Source organism: Clytia hemisphaerica, unplaced genomic scaffold (genome assembly GCF_902728285.1).
Source record: "Clytia hemisphaerica strain Z4C2 unplaced genomic scaffold, Clytia hemisphaerica genome assembly, whole genome shotgun sequence".
NCBI classification, from domain to species: domain Eukaryota; kingdom Metazoa; phylum Cnidaria; class Hydrozoa; order Leptothecata; family Clytiidae; genus Clytia; species Clytia hemisphaerica.
Genome location: NW_027104293.1, coordinates 142,265 through 162,414, shown reverse-complemented (window position 1 = coordinate 162,414; position 20,150 = coordinate 142,265). Strand labels below are relative to the sequence as shown.

The 20,150-nt window shown below is 38.5% G+C and overlaps 1 protein-coding gene across 1 annotated transcript in view; it reads right to left on the bottom strand.

The window, feature by feature from the left end:
* Positions 1–802: 802 nt before the first annotated feature.
* The window catches only part of LOC136817172 (uncharacterized), a 71,071-nt gene continuing 51,723 nt past the window's right edge, over positions 803–20,150 (bottom strand). The window contains exons 31-44 of the mRNA XM_067073507.1: positions 18,289–18,345; positions 17,447–17,566; positions 17,057–17,101; positions 16,788–16,838; positions 15,994–16,350; positions 15,532–15,588; positions 14,549–14,593; positions 14,009–14,316; positions 12,863–13,280; positions 11,352–11,441; positions 10,298–10,622; positions 7,917–8,326; positions 6,943–7,257; positions 803–5,995 (exon numbers count right to left, since the gene is read on the bottom strand). Of these exons, the coding sequence (XP_066929608.1) occupies positions 882–5,995; positions 6,943–7,257; positions 7,917–8,326; positions 10,298–10,622; positions 11,352–11,441; positions 12,863–13,280; positions 14,009–14,316; positions 14,549–14,593; positions 15,532–15,588; positions 15,994–16,350; positions 16,788–16,838; positions 17,057–17,101; positions 17,447–17,566; positions 18,289–18,345 (7,712 nt within the window). The 3' untranslated portion in view covers positions 803–881. The remainder of the gene's footprint in view (positions 5,996–6,942; positions 7,258–7,916; positions 8,327–10,297; positions 10,623–11,351; positions 11,442–12,862; positions 13,281–14,008; positions 14,317–14,548; positions 14,594–15,531; positions 15,589–15,993; positions 16,351–16,787; positions 16,839–17,056; positions 17,102–17,446; positions 17,567–18,288; positions 18,346–20,150) is intronic.

The window sequence follows — 20,150 nt, the reverse complement described above, 5'->3', positions numbered from 1 at the left end:
CTTCAAATCAATTCACTAGAAGACAGAATAAAGTAAAACAGGGCCAAATTTGGAGGTTCTTGGATCACTCGTTGACCAAAAATAGTCAAAAAACGGTCAGAATCTCAAAAAAGTGAATTTTTGTCATTTTTTGCATTTTTTTTGCCTCGTAAAAGGGAAGACTCATTTTATTTTTTTTGCTTCCTAAAGGACAAATTCCTACGAGTTTAACTTCTAATCAACTGGGCATTACAGGAGGGCTTCGCCCTCCTATATAGCCCATGTCGTATATATACGACATCGGCACTTAAAGGGTTAATAAGAAAGTAACTGGAAATAAATAAAACTCAGCTGCAGGCAATTTAAAATAAGATTATAAATTCAATTGTGTCTGGTTATCGAGTCCTCAGTGAGGCGGTGTGCCTTCAGTGGGGTAGGGCTTGAAAAATTTAGGAGGATGGCTCTCCCTGAGCGTGAGAGAGGACACAAGAGCAACACACAGGAAGGGCTTCATATATTGATAAAAATTTGTAAGAATTTAAAATTCTACAATTTTTTAATTTCTGATTCCCATACACACATCAACTAAGAAAAAATAGATTAAAATTATTCTGGTGTTGCTAAAAAGCTGGGCAGTATAGATCACTGCACTCTCAGGACCAATCTGAGTCACAAAAGCAATTGTATATATTAATGAATGTTAGTAAGAATTTCTTAATCTTCTTTACGCGTTTTTCATATAATCGCGCCTTCCAAAAGGGACAATAACAACGCCCTTGTCCACCCTTTTCGCAAATCCGCGATCGGGCTTCCCTAAATCGTCCTACGGTCGCTCTTAGGTCCAGACCAACTTGAGCCACCAAAAGCAGATGTATATATTGTTAAAAGCTAGTAAGAATTTCTTAATCTTCTTTACGCGATTCAATATTGTGCCACTCTTCACCAAACTCGTTTTTCATATAATCACGCCCTCCAAAAGGTACAATAACAACGCCCTTGTCCGCCCTTTTGGCAAATCCACGATCGGGCTTCCCTAAATCGTCCTCGTCGTTATCATTATCACGAGAGCTTGATTTCGTATCGAAATTATTTTGTATCCATAATGTAGTCTTAACTGATCCTTCAAAATTATCATTAGTTTTAAAATCAAGATTTCCAATGTTTTTATTTTTTCGATCCGAATCTTTAAAGTCTTTCACATTTTCATGATTCGAAGCAATGTCCGTTAATGATGGTTTACGATTTTCTCCTAGCTCATTAGAATTGGAATCCATTGTTTTTGAAAAATCTGATTGGTTAGAATCCGAATTTTTCTCGTCGCCTATTGGTTGAGACACATTTTCCTTTGTTTCTTCCTCATCTCCTGATTGGTCATCATCGTCATCATCTACGGAGTCTGATTGGTTCATCTTTTTAATACTCAAAGCTGATTGGTACTCTATTTCATCTTTTGTTTTTGATTGGTTCAAATTCATAACATTCGAATTAACCTTGTCATTTGATTGGCTCAATTTTTTACTATCGAAATTTCTAACCCCCGCATTGCTTGTTAGCATTGCTTTCAAAGTCGGTTTCGATCTTTCAACAACCAAAGTCCCCTTCTTAGTTGGTTGACAATCACGCTTCCACCGTGCTCCACCACACCCTCCTCTATAGGGTGGATCAGGTAATATAGCGAGAGGTGATTCATGAGCACCAACAAGGGCGCCTGCAGCACCATGTAGTTGCATTCCACCAAGACCAGCAATCATACCACCAAAGGAATCCATATTCTGTCCGCTCAACAATTGCGTAATCATCTGCCCCTTCTGGCTACTCGCACCAAATTTCTTAGCAATCAAAGATTGAAGCATTTCAAACGATCCTTGACCTCCAAAACCACCCAACGCCCCTCCACCCGCTAACATAGCTCCATTTTCTCCAACGGCTAACCCAGCTGGTGGCGCCACAAATCCTGGCTGCCCATACCCAGCCATATGACGAATATTGACGTCAGATATGTGATTAACAACCGGTGTGGCAGCAACCTCAGCTCTCCCGGCACCTGTTGTTTTCCGTAAAACAGCTTGCTTTAAGATTCCTTTTAAGATGATTGGCATTAATGCTTTTAAAGCTGCATTGACCACATCCGTTTTTTGTTGAGTGCTTAATCCTCGTTTTACAAGTCGTCCAACAGGAGTTGATCGTTCAAGAAGTTTGTTTTTGAATGATTCAGGTTTAGAATTATCAATAAAAGTTCCACTTTTTACGTTTGGACTTCCTTTTATATTTTGTGGATTGGAACTTTCAGACAGGGTTGACCGTTTATAAGGATCGATCTTTTTCAAATGTTTGGAACCAAAGTTCCCCAAAGTTTCCTCAGTGTGACGTTTCAATCTTGATAGTTCGTCTGAGAGCGTCGGGTCAGTGGTTGCATCACTCGAACTTGTATCTCTGGTAAAATTACGAATCAATTCGTTCTTCTCTATTTGATTGTATTCACTGATTGCACTAGAATGATCAGAATTTTGCATTTGAGGGTTGACGTAATTTTCGTTTGAATTTTCCATAAAAGATTTGGGTTGGTCGTTTAATTTATTGTCCAAGTTGGTCGTGGTAGTTTTTCCGAGTCTATTTTTACTTGCAATGTCCTGTTGTTCAGATTGCCTTGCTGGTAGAGCTTGCTGTAAATTCTTTGGTTTCGTACTTCCATTGGAATCTTGGTTGCTGTTTTGTTGAACTATTTCAACAACTTCTTGCGAGTCTTCTTTGAGATTCAAATTTGTGTTTTTGTTTCCATCATCTGTTGATTGCAGCTCTTTCTGTTGAGATGGTTTATCTACATCATTGCTGTGATTGTTATTGTGTGTTGTATCTTCTGGAGTTGAAGTCATCATCTGCTGTTGATAGACACCTTTTTGGTCCTTTTGTTTTTGTCCAAGAGGCTCCTCTGTTGATGGCATTACTTTCCCTGTGATACTTACTTGATTGTTGTTTTTCAGATCTTGTTGGCCATTGAAAGATGTAGGTGTTTCATTGTTATTTTCTTTATCTATTGTCATTGATGCTTGACCTCCAGCCAGAGATGTTGGCAATGTACCAGGATGTGAGTCACCAGTATTTGGCTTCTCGTTCTTGTTTCCCGATCCTTTATCTCCACTTGAAGATATTGGCAATGTACCAGAATGGGAGTCACTAGCATTTAGATTCTCATCTTTGTTTCCCGATCCTTGATCTCCACTCAGAGATGTTGACAATGTATCGGAATGCGAGTCACCAGCATTTGACTTTTCGTTCTTGTTTCCCGATCCTTGACCTCCAGTCAGAGATGTTGGCAATTCTGTATGCAAGTCACCAGTATTTGAAGTAGTATTCAATATATTCGTCATGGTGTGCAAATTCTCAGCGTGTTTCTCTTTCATGACTTCTGGGATACCTTGGTGATCATGGTTCATTTTGATTGATGATGTCCCATTAACGCTTGCAACATTTTGACCAGCACTTGCGGAACCCTCAATAGGCCTATCCACACTTTCGACATCATTCTTAGAACTTTGAACAGATTTTAAAGCATAATCAGTGATATTGATTGAACCTTCTATGAAATTACCAGGATTTTTAGTATTCAAAGAATTGCCAATATCATCTGTTCTTTGGACATTATTTCCAGTAGAATTGAACGAACTTGGAATCACATTATCGCTATGTTTTGGTTTTGTATCAGATTCAATAATTTTGAAGTTCACGTTCCCTGTTTGTTGCTTAGGATTTGTGTCCTCGCTGTTTGATACAACAGTTCTATTGGTGCTTTGTTTCTCTTTCATACTGGATGGTGGAGATAATTTTTCTTCTGTTGAGACACCATATGATTGTATTCCATCTGTCTCATTTCCAATAAGTAATGGAGATAATGAAACATCAGTTATAGATGGTGGAGATAATTTGTCTTCCGTCGAGACACCACGTGATTGCATTCCATCTGTCTCATTTCCAATAGTTATTGGAGATAGTGAAACATCAGTTATAGAGGGTGGAGATGATTTCTTCTCACTTGAAATGCTTTCCGAATGACTCCCATCTATGCTTTTCTCGAAATATAAAGGAGATAGCCTGACGCGCTTCGTATCTAAAGAGTTTCCAAACTGACTCTCAGCAGTTACAACAGCTGTTGGATTCTGACCATGAATTGCAGTTAAACCAATATTCTGAGGAAGACTTTTAAGATTCTCAGCTTGTTCTGAGTTGTTAGCATATTTGAGATTCGTTCCTTTCTCTTTGTCACCAACGATGTCAGTACTACTCGGGCTTAATTCAACAATATTTTGGTTTTCTTGCGTTGGTAAAGAGGCTTTTGTGTCTGATTCGCCGTCATCATTGGTGACAGTGTTTTTCTTTTCGCCTTTTTCTTCTATAGCAGGATTACCACTTTCTTGTCGTAATCTAGAGGTTTCTTCATTCATTTCTGTAATGTTTTCAACCTTCTTCATTGCTTGTTGTTCTTCTAACGCATGCGTAGTTTCACTCAATACTTCAGCATCTGAATCAACATTATTATCATTTTCAAACAAATCAAGCATTTGTATACCATGTTTCCGGTTTTTTAAACTTTCTTCATTCTTGGCACCATTTTGAGTGATGTCAACATTCGAATCTACAAACATTCGTGTCTTTCCATTGGCTGTTGTTGTAAGCTCAACAATTGGGCTACCATCTTTTTTATCCTTCCCAGTCTCTTCGCTTAAGAGAACACCATCAGGGATTTCACTTCGTTTGTTTTTGCGTATGGACCTAAATACTGGCCTTTTAACAAAACGCGACTTGGCTGTGCCAAGTTTATTCCAATTTTTGCTTGAATGAAACGCTTGTGTTTTTAGCTTTTTGAGGTTATTCTTATCCTTTGACTGATGTTTATTCTTGGTTAGGGTTTTGTTTGATTGTAATTGCTTCTTGTGGATAATATATGGCTTGCTTGTAAGATTATTTTGGTGCAATTTCTGTCCCAATAAGGTTCTTTTGTCGGGTGAAATATCTTTGAAAATCGAACCCAACATTTTTTTATCATTTTCAAGCTGCTTGGAATGATGTAAATGATGGTGATGTAAATGGTGCCTTATTTCATTGCTAGGGTTTGAAGATTGTTCGGTTTCTTGGTTATCCCGATTCTGAATTTTCGGGTTATCTGTATCCGCCATTTTTGAAAGTTTTGAATCCTCTTTAAAGTTGGAGAATTCATCTTTTTTAAGAGTTCTTGATTCCCCGTTTTCTGTTTTCGAATCTTCTTTCACTGGATGTGACGTCAAGCTGCTTTCATGAGGATCCAACACTTGAACGGGCGTTGGAATCTTCTGTTTATCATGAGCACTACCTTCGCAATTACACCCACCCATCCTGACACCTTCACCACCACAGCAGGGCGTTTCTCCAGGGCGTTCTATAACTACACCCGAATGATGCCTACCATCAATTCCAATCATTGTGCCCAATCGGTCAGGGTGGTATTTCAGGTTCGGCTCCGTTTGTTCATAACGCATTAGGTTACTAAGCATCTCATGAGCTGGATGTAAAGGCATTGTTGTCGCCGTTTCAGGATTAGGTGAAATTGATCCAGTATCAGCCAAACTTAATGTATGAGCTGGAACCAATACAGGATGATATCCATGTCCGAAACGATCATTACCATGTCCGAAATGATGAAATTTTTCAGAATGTCCTGATGATCCTCCAAAGTCTCCAGCTTGGTGTCCAAAAATTTGTGATGACGTCACTTGGCTTGTCATTCCTTGTCCGTTGAACCGACCTCTGTTTCCAGAAGCAAAATGACTGTTCAAGGATTCGCCAAGCCCAGGGCCATCTTCGACTTCGTGGAAATTGCCACCGTCATCTTCGTGGAGATGATGAAAATTATGATTTTCCCATTCTGCATCGTGACCGTGAATATGTTCGTGTTCGTGTTCTAGTTCAGCCACAAAATGCACTAATGGCTCAATCTGTTGCATACCAGATGGTCCACCAGGGCCACCGGGTCCTCCAGGGCCACCTGAAAAAAAGTGAAATTGACATTATATTTCGGGACGAAATAGAGCTTTTACAAGCTCTTATTTGATTTGCTTGGTCGTTAACCAGCAACAAAACAATTTTGTTACTTTTTCTAAAGAACGCGTCATTTTTATTCTTAAAAACTCCATCTCATCTGTACATTTCTGATGATAAACAGAATCAAATCTTTTCATCTAAATGAATAAGAAAGCGGGAGACCACCTAAAAGAGGTGGAATTGACATTATATTTCTGATAATCAAGAGAACCAAATCACTTCATCTAAACGGATTTGAAAACTGGAGACCAAAATCAGAATCATATATACCCTTATTTTAAGGAAAGGACAAATATTTATAATAAGGGGAAAATAAAAAAATGTAGCGTTTCCGGAAACCGGCCGCGTGAAAAAGTAGTTGATACAAAAGTATTCAGGGCTTGCTTCCTACTGTTTGTACGTAAAAGTTATCTTTAAAGTTCTATTTCAATTATCTATAGTTATCAAAAATAGCAAAAAGAGTTTTAATTGGTTTGATCCACTTTTATAGAATCTCTATTTTTACTACAGCGCAAGTTTCTTAGAATAAAAGGTATGCAACTATTATAACAGTCATTATGGCAATAGGTCATCGGCGGTGAAACCAATGAAGTATAAGCCCGAAAGACTAGAATCGAATCTTTAACCTTTCTCAGGCAAGAAAAAGTGAAGCCTTAAGATATGCGCCGTATTTTTGACGACGGATTGAATCTAGGGATTCCTTTGTTTTCGAGTGATTTTGTTTTAGTTTCAATTTGACATTTGTGCAAAAACTAGGTGGAGCGCGCTAGGCCGCGCAGCTTTGGTAGGATTTATTGGCATCAAATCCTACCAAGGAAATTCATTTCTAGCCCTTCGGGCCTATACTTCATTTGGTGAAACAGTAATAGACGTAACAAAAAGGTTTCTCACCTGGTCCTCCAGGCCCTCCTGGGCCACCAGGTCCACCAGGTCCACCGGGTCCTCCAGGACCTCCAGGCCCTCCAGGGCCCCCTGGTCCACCTGGTGCTCCGGGTTCACTAACACCTGCACCAGCAAGGGCGTCTGAAGATAGAGTAGTTGCCTTTAGGGCAGTAACGCCCGAGGGCGAGATTGGTTTAACGGATTTCTTGATGGCGCTTTCAATATTAGCAAGGAGGGCGTTTCCACCTGACATAATTCCAGCTGCTATACCAGCCGCTACAGTTTGTGATATTTTCTGCTTGACTGTGGTACCAGCAAGTTTAGCTAAAAGTAAATTTAACAATAATTTATTACTAATTCAAACTGTGTTGGTCTCGTCACAGGGGGGAGTATTGCAGACGGACTCACTTCTTGCAGACTGACTTTTTTAAGTCGAAAACCTTTTTCTACCCAATAAGATAGTGTTTTATAGTATATTTAGAAGATGCAAATAATGGAAAATTCTCTTCGTCGTCAATTCATTTTTTCTCCAAAAGGCCTCGCCGTAGCTGATGCTCTAGTTATGTTGATTAAGTAAACATAAAATGGTTACTAATGCTAACATAAAATGGTTACTAATGCTAATTGGCATGAACTAAAACAGCGTCCATAATGCGATGTTGCAATAATCGGGAAATTGATATTACTCTGTGTGTCATTAGCCTGCAAAAAACATGACTATATTTCTATTGGCGTCTTTAAACTTATCATTATGCCAAATATATTTTTTTGGTAATAATTTGAATTGCTTTTACAAATGGCCCGTTTATTATTAACTGATTTGATTCGTATAAAGACGAATTTTGGAAATATTAAATGAGTTTAATATTGGTTTCTCAGCAATCTTAACAAGTTTTACTGTAGAACTGGACAAAATTTTAAGATAAAAAATCTTTTTTGTAAGTCTTATTTCCCTTAATAGGGAAATAAATGTGTAATATTACCTGCTAGTTTGGTATCAAAGACACTCCCAAGGGGTGCTTTATTGACAGTCGAATCAGACGGATTGATAGTACCAAGAGTACCTAGTCCAAATGTCCCGCCGTCGTCTTCAGGAACATTTGTAGGGAAAGCCCCTACTGCCCCACCTCCTTGGCTCGTTGTTAAGACCTCTGCGTTTTGATAGGTGCCCAATATGGTGGCAGGGTTTTGAACCGCGCGGCTGGTACCAGACGCTGAAAATGGTAACCGATTTAAGAATTCACCCGGAATCGGGCGAACGACGAGTCCGTTTGGGAATTGACATCCGACTGATGCGTGGTTAGGTCCATCAGCATTTGATGAGACAATTTCGATATAGTATGAACGACCAGCTTGGAGTGTAATGAGAGTTGATGATTGCTGGAGTGGATATCTAAAGAAAAATTAGAGCATTAAAGTGACCGTCTTTTTGTGTACGTTGTGTTTTGTTATGTTTACACAACCTGTTAGCTCTAGTTTAGACGGCCGACTTTCTGCCCTGTCTATTCTAATTGTTAGAGTAGGCAGAAAGTGGGCACAAAGTTGGCAGTTAAAATCTTCGCTTGGAAAAGGTTGAAAGAAGACATTGCATTGACGTCAAAAGAGGGCTATGCATTGACTTTAGACAGCCCACTTTATGCCAACTTTAATTCACAATTAGAATAGGCAGGGCGAAAAGTGGGCCGTCTAGCTCTAGTTTAGACGGCCGACTTTCTGCCCTGCCTATTCTAATTGTTAGAGTAGGCAGAAAGTGGGCACAAAGTTGGCAGTTAAAATCTTCGCTTGGAAAAGGTTGAAAGAAGACATTGCATTGACGTCAAAAGAGGGCTATGCATTGACTTTAGACAGCCCACTTTATGCCAACTTTAATTCACAATTAGAATAGACAGGGCGAAAAGTGGGCCGTCTAAACTAGAGATAAACTAGAGATTAGGCTTTTCCAGAAAAAGTTGGCTGGTGACAATAGTTATCCAAAGGGGAAAGGGGTTCCAGTGGGTCTGTGAGAAGGAGTGTCGTGTGGAAGGTTTTAGGTTCAAGCCCTATTCTTGCCTGAGAAAGGTTAGAGATTGAACTCTAGCCCTTCGGGCTTTAAACTCAATGGGTTCAATGTTATTTGATTATCGAGGAGGTTGGATCTTATGAGAGGGAGAGGATATCCAGCAGGGGGTACAAGACAAAATACCTGGATATCAGGGGGTACAGGATAAAATGCATGGATATCCTATCAAATTGGGCATCCAGGGGTTAATCTTTGTCAGGCAGGATATCCGAGGGTCTTTTTCTTTTTCAGCCAGACATCCAGGGGGTTGTTGAACCCGAAAAATGTATATTCTCAACAAACAGTGGTTACAGAAAATTTCTGAAAAAGCCCATTAAAGGTTTTATTTTTACATAAGTGTTCCCGTTTCATATCAGACACATATTTCATATCAAAATGATGTCTGCCTATTGTTTATTATGCTAATATAAGTAAAAAAATGTTTTTCTTTTCCTCTTCTGACCAATCTTGCTCCACATTCATGTCAATCCAATGTGCAAAAGTTTGTAAGTTAGAATTGATGAGTAAGCAAACGAAATCACTCTTATTTAAAAACAAAAACTTTAACTATCTAAATTTTATTGAATCTTTAACAAAATCGAACGACAAAATAAAGTTATCTTACTTTTATGGGATAAGTTTTCGCCCTGATTAAATTTCAAGTCCAGAGGGAAGTTTAAAAAGTTCCAACGAAATATTTGAAAGTTTTGTCTCTTATTTAAGGTGCAACCCTCAGTAACTTAGTGGTTTATTTAAGAAAGAAATCCGCAAAAATAATTCTCCTCGAAACATTTAAAACCGTCACCCACAAAAATAAGTTCCCGCGAAATCTTAAAATTCACGTAAAGGCTCATCTGTGCAATTTAGTCACGGAGAATTTTATCCAATAAAGTGACTTTACTTCCATTTGTCGTGTCCGATTTTGTTTAAAGAATCAATAAAAGTTAGCTCTAGTTTAGACGGCCGACCTTCTGCCCTGCCTATTCTAATTGTTAGAGTAGGCAGAAAGTGGGCACAAAGTTGGCAGTTAAAATCTTCGCTTGGAAAAGGTTGAAAGAAGAGATTGCATTGACGTCAAAAGAGGGCTATGCATTGACTTTCGACAGCCCACTTTATGCCAACTTTAATTCACAATTAGAATAGGCAGGGCGAAAAGTGGGCCGTCTAAACTAGAGATTAGATCGTTAAGGTCGGTTTCCACTTGAGATAAAATTTTGTTTGCTAAAACTACACTTGTTATAACCTTTTCCCTCTCGTAGATAGAGGAAAAATTTGAGATAGAGAACTCCTAAATTTTCTCTATATTCTATTTTCAAAGTATCTTACTTGTCAAACTGATTATGGTCAGACCACTCCCTTTGTGAGATCAACTTTAATTTCGTCATTGGATTCTCGTTTGGACTCAAAAACAAATCGCAAGCGTCATCACATGAAGTGTAAAAGATATATCCGCCCGTCAGGGGCGGCAAAAACCACCCATATATGCGTTGACCAAAATCTTCCGCCAACATAGTTGTGGAATCAAAATTGTATAAAACATCGCGTTGATCTGGTTTTGAAGGAAATTTCCAATTTTTGTAAACTCCTTCAACGTACCCATCCATAATATCATCCACCTCCCAATAGACCTCACGTGTCACTCCAGGTTGATCTGTAAAAAGCAAGCAAAAAGTTAGGTTACATTTTCCTTCTTTTAAGGGTCTAAAGGCTGTAACATTAGATTGAAGTCTAGTTGAGATATCAAGTTTTAGTCTGCTTCCACTACACCAGAAAGGTCTCGTTAAAGCAAACTAAAAGCTAGATTCCAGTAGCCTACTTTTAAAGGGTTTTAAGACTGTAGCATCAAATCGAAGCTCAGCTGAGATCGGAGTTTTGTAATATCGAAAACCTTCCAGGAGACCTCGCAATAAAGTAAGACTGGTTTGTAAATGAGTTCGGGTACTACGGTCTACTTTCAAGGGCTGAGGACCAGTAGCATTAATTTTGAATTCAGTTATGATCTAGATTTTTTGATATCTTCAACCCTTCCCCCACCAAATAGTCCTCACATATCCAGATGATTTAATGCCGAATGCTAAAATTTGAAATTTTTGCAAAAATTCCCAATCTCATGCACAATTGCCTTGAAAACATCTTTTAAAAATCATTTTGATAAATTTAACCTGCAATCCCCCAACAAGTATCTTGAGACAGAAGAATTCTAAACACTTACAAGATAAAAATCCGTCCCCCGGACCTCAGTGTTGAGTCCGGAAATGGCCGAGAATGGTGACAGTGGGGAGGGGGACATGTGAAGTGTCTCAGAGATAAATCGGGGGATTACGGAAAAAGTAAAATATACTAAAAACTAAGAAATCAAACAAACCTTAAATTGTCTTACTTGGCTTCAATCCATTCCCGAACTTGATGCTCTGTGCTTTGGATGCTAAAATACTGTTCAAGATGTTTTGTTGTAATGAACCTTGTTTCTCTAAAAGAAATAAGAACAAACTACATAAAAAGCAAGCAAAAAGTTAGGTTACAGTAGCCTACTTTTGAGTGTCTAAAGGCATTGACATAAAATTAGAGCTCAGCTGAGATCGGAGTTTTGTGATATCGAAAACCTCCCAAGAGACCTCAAAGTGCTTTGGATGCTAAAATACTGTTCAAGATGTTTTGTTGTAATGAACCTTGTTTCTCTAGAAGAAATAAGAACAAACTACATAAGAAGCAAGCAAAAAGTTAGGTTACAGTAGCCTACTTTTGAGTGTCTAAAGGCATTGACATAAAATTAGAGCTCAGCTGAGATCGGAGTTTTGTGATATCGAAAACCTCCCAAGAGACCTCAAAGTGCTTTAGATGCTAAAATAATGTCCAAGATGTTTTATTGTAATGAACTTTCTTTCTCTAGAAGAAATAAGAACAAACTACATAAGAACACATTCGTGATGAACAAAAATGTTAAGAATAAGCTAAGCACATTTTGGGTTCTATAAAGTATCCGATTTCTTAGAAGCTTGAAAAAAAATACTCAAAAAGTTGTTCAGGGAAAGTTCAGGGAATGAAGATCATTTTAAAAACATTTTTAGACTTAAAAATGCGAATGGCATGGTGGTGAGTTCGAGTCTCGCCGGATCCGTTGGTTTCCCAACGGTTCTGGTGGCTGGTCAGAAGACAACATGGGAGCGATTGTATTCACTTCATTGTAATACATAAGGGCAAAATTCATGAAAAACAAACTGCATAAGAACACAAGGCTTCGTGATGGTCAAAATATTAAGAAAACATTTAGGGCTTTATGGGCTCTATAAATAAGCAGCCAATTTCTTAGAAACTTGAAAAAAAAATACTCAAAAAGTTGGGAATTAAGATCATTTTAAGAACATCAAAGAATAAACATAGTCTTTGGGTGCTCTTATAAAATTAAGTGTTATAAAAGATAAGAAGTGTATTTCACTCTTTTTCATATTTCATGTGTTTCCCCCCCCCCTAGGAAAAATAAGTGCTCCCCGACAAAAACAAAATTCTGGTTAACTTCAAAGGAGTTGCCGCAAAGGTTTTCACAAAAATGACGAAGTTTTTCCGGAAAGATTTTTTCCCCAACTTAGAGATTTTATTCGATTAAATTTTCCGTTTAAAGGTATTTGAACTAAGCACTAGTTTACACGCCCGACTTTTCGCCCTGCCTATAATTCTAATTGCTAGAGCAGGCAAAAAGTGGGCTCAAAGTTGGCTGTTATAATCTTATCTTGGAAAATATTGAAAGAAGTCATTGTATTGACGTCAAAAGAGGGGAATACATCGACTTTATAGTTAGCACACTTTATACTAATTTTTATTCACAGTTAGAATAGGTAGGCAAGGTGAAAAGCGAGCCGTCTAAACTAGAGCTAACTAAACAAAAAGTTCTACCTTTGAGTTTTCCTTTTGCGCTTTTTTCCAATGCTTTAAGTTTACTCCCGGCTTGCTGTGATGTGAGGGTCTCTGCTCCAGGTAACGGTCCAATTTGTTGACGGCCCGTAGATTTTACTGTTTGTGGTCGTTGCTGTTGACTCGAATCACGCTTTAGTGGACCGCTATCTTGAAGTTGTGCACTTTTCAAAATCTTTTCAAGTTCGCTACGTTCAATTTGAAAAACTTTACCACGTTTTGAATTTTTCATCGATTTCGATTTAAATATGTTTGATTTTAAACTTCTCTTTGGTATTTTGGACCTTTTGAGGCCACCACCACGTGCAGGGCCGGATGCAGGGGCACCAGTACCACCAATACCTTCTCTGGCTCCACCAGCCGCTGCACCATCCGCCCCACCACTTCCAATAACTGGTATCTAAACAGTGACACAGTAAATTGTATTGTAATGGAGGTTTGATTTCGCGAAAATGACAAAAATTCGTGAAATTGCGAAATCTAATCTCGCGAAAAATAGTCGGACTTAAAACATTTTAAGCCTATTTCAAAAAGATTCGTGGATTTGTTACATGCTATTTTCCATTCAATCTGCAGGGGTAGTACAGGCTTTATCCACAAAGGACAACTTTCATGGTGGCTCAGAAACTCTTATTTTGAAAAAAAAGTTGTTTTTCCAGTCTCTCTAAAAATCTCTTGGTTGTAACGTTTATCGCGCACTGAATAATAAGTCACTGAAGTTATAGACTTATAGATTTTTATACCATACTAAGAGATGTGAAGGTTGTGTACATATGATTTTTTTTGTGATTTACCATCCCCCTATAGGCTATACTAGACGCCACCCGCGTTTTTTCTACGCAATTAACGTCTATTCACACTTTGCAACTTTTTCGAATGTTTGGAGCCCAGCTTTTCGTTTCTGGCTCTAAATATTCGATTTTTTGACGTCACTTTAAAGTTTCGAAGTTCCTGCAGTAGCAAAAATATCGCATTTGCGTCAAAACACTTGGAAAGGTTTCTATTTTTCGATAATCGTCAAAGTAGAACTCACTGAGAAACGAGATTAAAAATCCCGGTTTTTAGTGAGGTGGTCGCTACCACCCCCCTTCACCATCCTTTCATACAAGCTTGGAGTAGCAAAATTACCTGCGGTGGTTTAAATCCTCCACTTGATTCAACCTTCGATAAATATTGATTTGTTACTTTACTCATCCCTTCTGCAAGACCGTTCATGAAAGTCGCAGCGTTCTTTGGACCCATTGTATTTAGCGTGCTTTGCATAAGGGCGGCAAAGGGCGTACTTGGGGCGACTTGTGCGGGTGCGATGTAAGGCATTGCACGATTCATGCATTCAAGTCCACGGCAGGTTCCGGTTAACATTTTGAGGAGGGCGGGCTGAAGGTTACCGCCACCCCCACCACCGCCTCCACCTCCGCTTGAATCACCACCACCACCTACAAATAAAAAAATGGATTATTCAGTATATGCAGTCGATTCTTCGTAGATTGTTTCATAACAACATACTTTAGGTTAAGAAGATTTTAAGGCTTCGTGGGCTCTAAAACACCTGTTTTCTTAGGAAAATGGACAAAAATACTCCAAAACAAGAACAAACCCGAAAAATTAAGAACATCTGATGACTTGAAAAATTTTGGATGTTCCTATAAAAAACGTGATGAAAAATACCTCCGCCACTTGAACCGCCTCCTCCGCCTCCTCCTCCACTATCACCTGGAAAATTAAATCCGAGATTTATGGTTACTCGAGAAACAAAAATTTCCAACCTTTCCCTAAATCTTTATGTCGAAATTCTTCTTTAAACCATTCCTTTATTAATTAATTTCATAGGGTTCGTTCATCTGTTACTCTTAGGTGCCAAATAAACACCCCCCCCCACTTTTAAGAATATTTTCAGCTGTCAAAGCGAAGGCCCCTTATTTTTCTCTAAATAGTCTGAATTTAGCCTATATTTACCTTATTTTTTGGGTTTTCACTTTTCAGAAGTACAAATTCCAACCCCCCGGCAATTAGGTCCCACCGTTCATTAAAATCTAGAAAATTTTCCAACCCCCCTCCCGCGTTTATTCGAACCCTTTATTTATTTGGCACCTAAGAGTACATGCTTTTTTCTATTCGATTTAAATGGGAAAAAAGCACAAATGTGTGTCGATTTCCCTTCACGAAAGACATTGCAAAAAAATTGACTTTTTGTCAATATTTAATTAACTTGGGAATTCAAGAAATATTTTCTATTGGTGTTGTTTTTGTCAAACTTATAATCTCAATACGCCTTTTCGACCGTAGCCGCCAATTGCCGTACGGTCATTTTTTTATCCGTTTTCCCACCCTAAAACCGTCCTAGTCTTTTTTCGCACCAAAGGACGATAAAAAAAGTATAAAAAAGGATTGGATCGAGTTTAGAGTGGTAAATTAAATAATAAAGTGGCACACGCCTGACCGGGCAACTACGGTCGAAAAAGTGTATTCAAAAAGGAGTACTCAACCATAAAAAAATTGATTACTGTAATGACGTAGAAAAATATCATGTACTAAATACACGAATCCTATGAAATAAGCTAATAACCTGATTTTTCATAGAAGACTGGTACCGAGAAAGGTGAAGACAATAAATCGTTAAAAATATAAAGAAACACAGAAATAAATTTTACCTCCACCGCCACCACCAGAGGATCCACCACCACCGCCAGCAGCACCACCTCCACCGCCTAATCAAAAAAAAATCAAACATATTTAAAATATATCAAATGCTATCAGTCACACATTTTTTTCAAATCTATGATGATGTTCTGTATTCTGTTATATTCGATAACAAAACAGTGATAATAAACTTACAGGAAGAAAATACTTAAGCTGCAGTAATCATTTAGTCTAACGCGCCCTTATTAAAAGTTATAGTTATAACCGCAACCACGTCCCCGTGTATCCCAGGCTTAATTTACGTTACTGATTGACGCCAGAGAAAGCCCTTATTTAGCGTTATCAGTAAGCATAAAAAGCTGATAATACGCAGGAAACGAGGTTGAACGCACCCTTATTAAAAGTTATAGTCATAATCGCAAAAGAGAACATTACAAGCTATGGGCCCTGTCCATGTGCAAAATAAAACTTACCGCCTGCTGCTCCACCACCGCCGCCTCCAAGGCCGCCACCACCCATTGATGGAAATCCACCAAGAGACTGAGCGAAACCCAGGGCTGCCGGCGCCATTGCAGCAAAAGCAGCGGGAGCGGCGGCAGCTTGAACAGGAGCATTTGCCATGGCAACAGATTGGTGCGCTTGATTGATCGCTTGTAACGCTTTACCGACTGTGGCTGCCATCAGTAAGCCACCGGGTCCGCCCCCTGCAGCACCACCACCTCCACCACCAGCACCACCTGCTTTTTTGAGGTCACGAATTTCTTTGATGAGTAATCCAACGCCCTCGCCAAGGCCACTGATCTGACCAGATATAGCAGCCATTCCGGCAGCTGAATAGAAAGTTAAAAAAACCGTTGTTTTTAAACTTCTCAGGATAAAGTGGTGTTTGCCAAATAATTAGATGAATAGAATAGACCTTTTCATAAATTACGTCACGAACATCACTTGCCTTGTTTTGAAATTATTGCCATGGTGATTAACTCCCAGCGGATTTTATTAAAACTACTTTCTTTCTATTCATAAAAAAATCATTTAATGTCTCAAGGAATATGATCACCATGGTAATTGTTTGAATGCGAGGCAAGTGATGTTCGTGACGTAATTTATGAAAAGGTTTCTACCACGTCAGATGTTAATAGAGGTAAATAAGGGTTTAAGAGTTAAAATAAAATTCCAGAATAGTTTAGAATATAAGGTACCTTTTTTAATTTTTCAAGTTTTAAGAGAAAATGAAACTATAATGAAATATTCAACAAATATAATATACCTCCTCCACCACCGCCAGCGCCTCCGCCACCAGCTCCACCACCGCCAGCACCTAAAGTAAAGTGATATTAAAAAAAAACATTAAGAAGACTAATCAAGCTACGAATAAGCAAAAAGAAAAATCTTTTCCGCTTCGCAATACTTTACAAGATTTATCTGAAAATAATATGAAAGATGGTGATATTTCATGAAACGTTCAAGCATCAAAATAATCTAGAACAATCCTTTTGAAAGAAATGCGATTATTGAAATCGATTTTTATTTTCATACCTCCACCATCATCACCTCCACCACCACCGCCTCCAGCACTACCACCTAAAAATGAGGTTGAAAAGGTGAAAAGGACACTAAACACATTCCAATTGTATCAGCCAGCACAATTTCTTTTAATTCAAATTAAATATCCTTTGGAAATGGAAGAAATAATATTAAATTTTCTTCGGTTTGGGTTTACCGTGAAAAGCACCGAAATCATATATCGACCTGTGCCGACCAATCCAGATTTTATTCAGCGCGTATCAACGCAGAGAAATAAGAAACCATAACGACAATCCAAGATCTTGGATAATGTTCAAAGTTGATATTTTTTTCGCGTCATTGAAAACACAACTCAGAAATCTTTTACTTTCAAGGAAATAAAAAAGCTCTAAATATAATTACCTCCGCCTCCTGCACCGCCAGCACCTCCACCGGCGCCTCCACCACCCAGACCTCCACCATTTTTCATGGCACGGAGTTCTTCGACAAGTGAATTTATACCATTGACAAGGGCGACGTTATCTGAAAAAAGTATTATGAAAATGTATTTGAGATTTACAAAACTCTACTCTCATGGGATATTCAAAGATTATTAGTTTTTCCCGTTTCATGTCAGACACATGTCTTATATCAGGCCAGATATCTCCCATTGTTATATCGTGTTCGGTTTAGTGTTGAACAAATAAAAAATTGTTTTTCTTTCCCTCTTTCTAACCAAACTTACTCCACATCTGTGTTAGTTCAGTGAGAAAAAAACTTGTGACTTAAAATTGATAAGTAAGCTAACGATATCAACTCATTTGAAAAAAAAACAAAACCTTTAAAAAGCTTCGTATACAAGCTGGATAACAATGCTGATTAGATGTTAGGGTCTACCAAGTGAATGCAAGACAATACCCACTAAAACCGTCCCAATCCTTTTTTGACGCAGTTTTCTATTGTCTATTGGTGCGAAAAAAGGACTGGGACGGTTTTAGTGGGATAAAGTGGACAAAAAAATGCCCGCGCGGAAATTGGTGGCTACGTTCGAAAAGGTGTATAGAACAACAAAAAAATATGGAAATAAAATATTTTAAGTGTAAAACAGAACTTAAAGTTATTTCATTATTATTTCGACTGAGGTAAAGAACCCAGCTGGCACAAAACGTTGTTTGAACGTTCACCTAACGTTAACTGGACGTTGTGAACGTTAGATAGACGTCGAAAAAACGTTGTGTGCCAGCTGGAAATTGAAAATAATTTACCAGCGCCTCCGGCTCCGCCACCAGCACCCATTCCACCCGCCAATCCTGTGTGAAAACCTAATGATAAATGGAAAAGCATTCATTAGAATCGATAATATTTCGAAACTTGGGAATAATTTATTGTTTTCGATACCCGATCGTTTTTGGGTCCTTCCCATAGATTTATAAAGCCCGAACGGCTAGATGTCGTGCTTTTGCTGAAAAGTATGCTGTGGTTAGGTAGGAAATCATACTTAAGTCACGTGACATTACAATAGAATTTCAGCACTTGACCAATCAGACGCTTCGCGGATTTTTGAAAACAATAGCAACAATAGCACGACATTTAGCCCCTTTGGCCTTAAATCTGTGGTGCTTCCGTATAAAACATTACGTCATAATGAATATCATGTATTCCGTGTTGTACTCTTAGGTTCCTAATAAACGGGGGGGGGGTCGAAAAAGTCGGGGTAAAGGGTGGTTTGGAAAATTTAATAAACGGGGGACCTAATTGCCGGGGGGTCGAAAATTGTTTTTTCCCGAAAATAAAGTAAATATATAGGCTAAAATTAGGTTATTTAGAGCCAAATCAGGGACCTTTTCTATGACTGCTGAAAAAAATATTCTTAAAAGTCAATAAACGGGGGTCCTAATAAGGTCTGGGGGGTTGTTAAACGTCCTAAAAATTAACAAGCAGGGGGGTTATTTTGAGCCTAAATATGTAATGGCAATTCACCTTCATACAATATTGAACGCTCATTGAACGCCTTTTATCACATACTCTGCACAATATTCTTCTAAAATATTCTGCAATAAAACTTAGTACCCCAGGGGGGAGGGTACTAGGGTTGCGAGCTGACGGGGGGATGCCGCCCAACTTTCGACCCTTGGACCCTTACCGGGACTAAAAAGTAGAAAACATAAAGGAAAGTTTTGTGAATTTTACGACCCTTATTGGGACAAATTTGACCAATTTTGACCAAATTTCGATCTTTCAGGGGGTAAAATTTTCCCATTTTTCCGACCCTTAGTGGGACTGAAATTTGATTTTCTGATTTTCCGACCCTTAGCGAGACTTTAGAAATCCAAAAAAGGTACAGTAAAACCTCTAATTAACGGACACTCTAAAAGGCGGACACCTCTGATTAGCGGACAATTTCATTTTCCCCGGCCGTTTCCTAGTCAAATCCTCATAAAAAAGTTTCTAAAAGGCGGACACTCAATTAGCGGACCCTCTGATTAGCGGACAAATTTTTTCGCACGAAATGGCCAAAACCCCTATTTTAGCTCTCCAATTAGCGGACATTGAATATCAAACGGGTCACAGACGTCCAAAATCGAAAAAACAATTTTTAGATATTTTTATTTCAAGCACTTATTAGTCTTATTATTCAAATTATTTCTACAAATTTCCAGTTTTCCCTTGACCCATTCAGCGAATTTAGGTGGGCCAAAGAAATCATGAATCACTGATTTTCTTTTATTTGTTAAAGACTGAATTGTTGCGTTTTAATAACCTTTCTCTTGTTCTTCAATGGCCTAGTGTCTGCAGATAAGTACTTTAAACCCCAATTTTGTATTTTCGACACCCTGGGATGGCCTAATTTCAAAATTGGGGCTCCGAGATCAAAAGTTTCTAAAAGGCGGACACTTCTAATTAGCGGACACTAACCCCTTTCCCCGATGGTGTCCGCTAATTAGAGGTTCCACTGTACCCTTAAGGGTGGCACATACCATACCCTCCATTTGCCTAAGTACCCCTTGCCGGGCTTAGTACTTAGGTCTCTTACATATTAGAAATACATAAAACACATTGGAAGAAATTTCAGTATCAAAAAAATCTTTTCAAAATCGGGAAGAAATTCTTTTAGAAACCAATATTC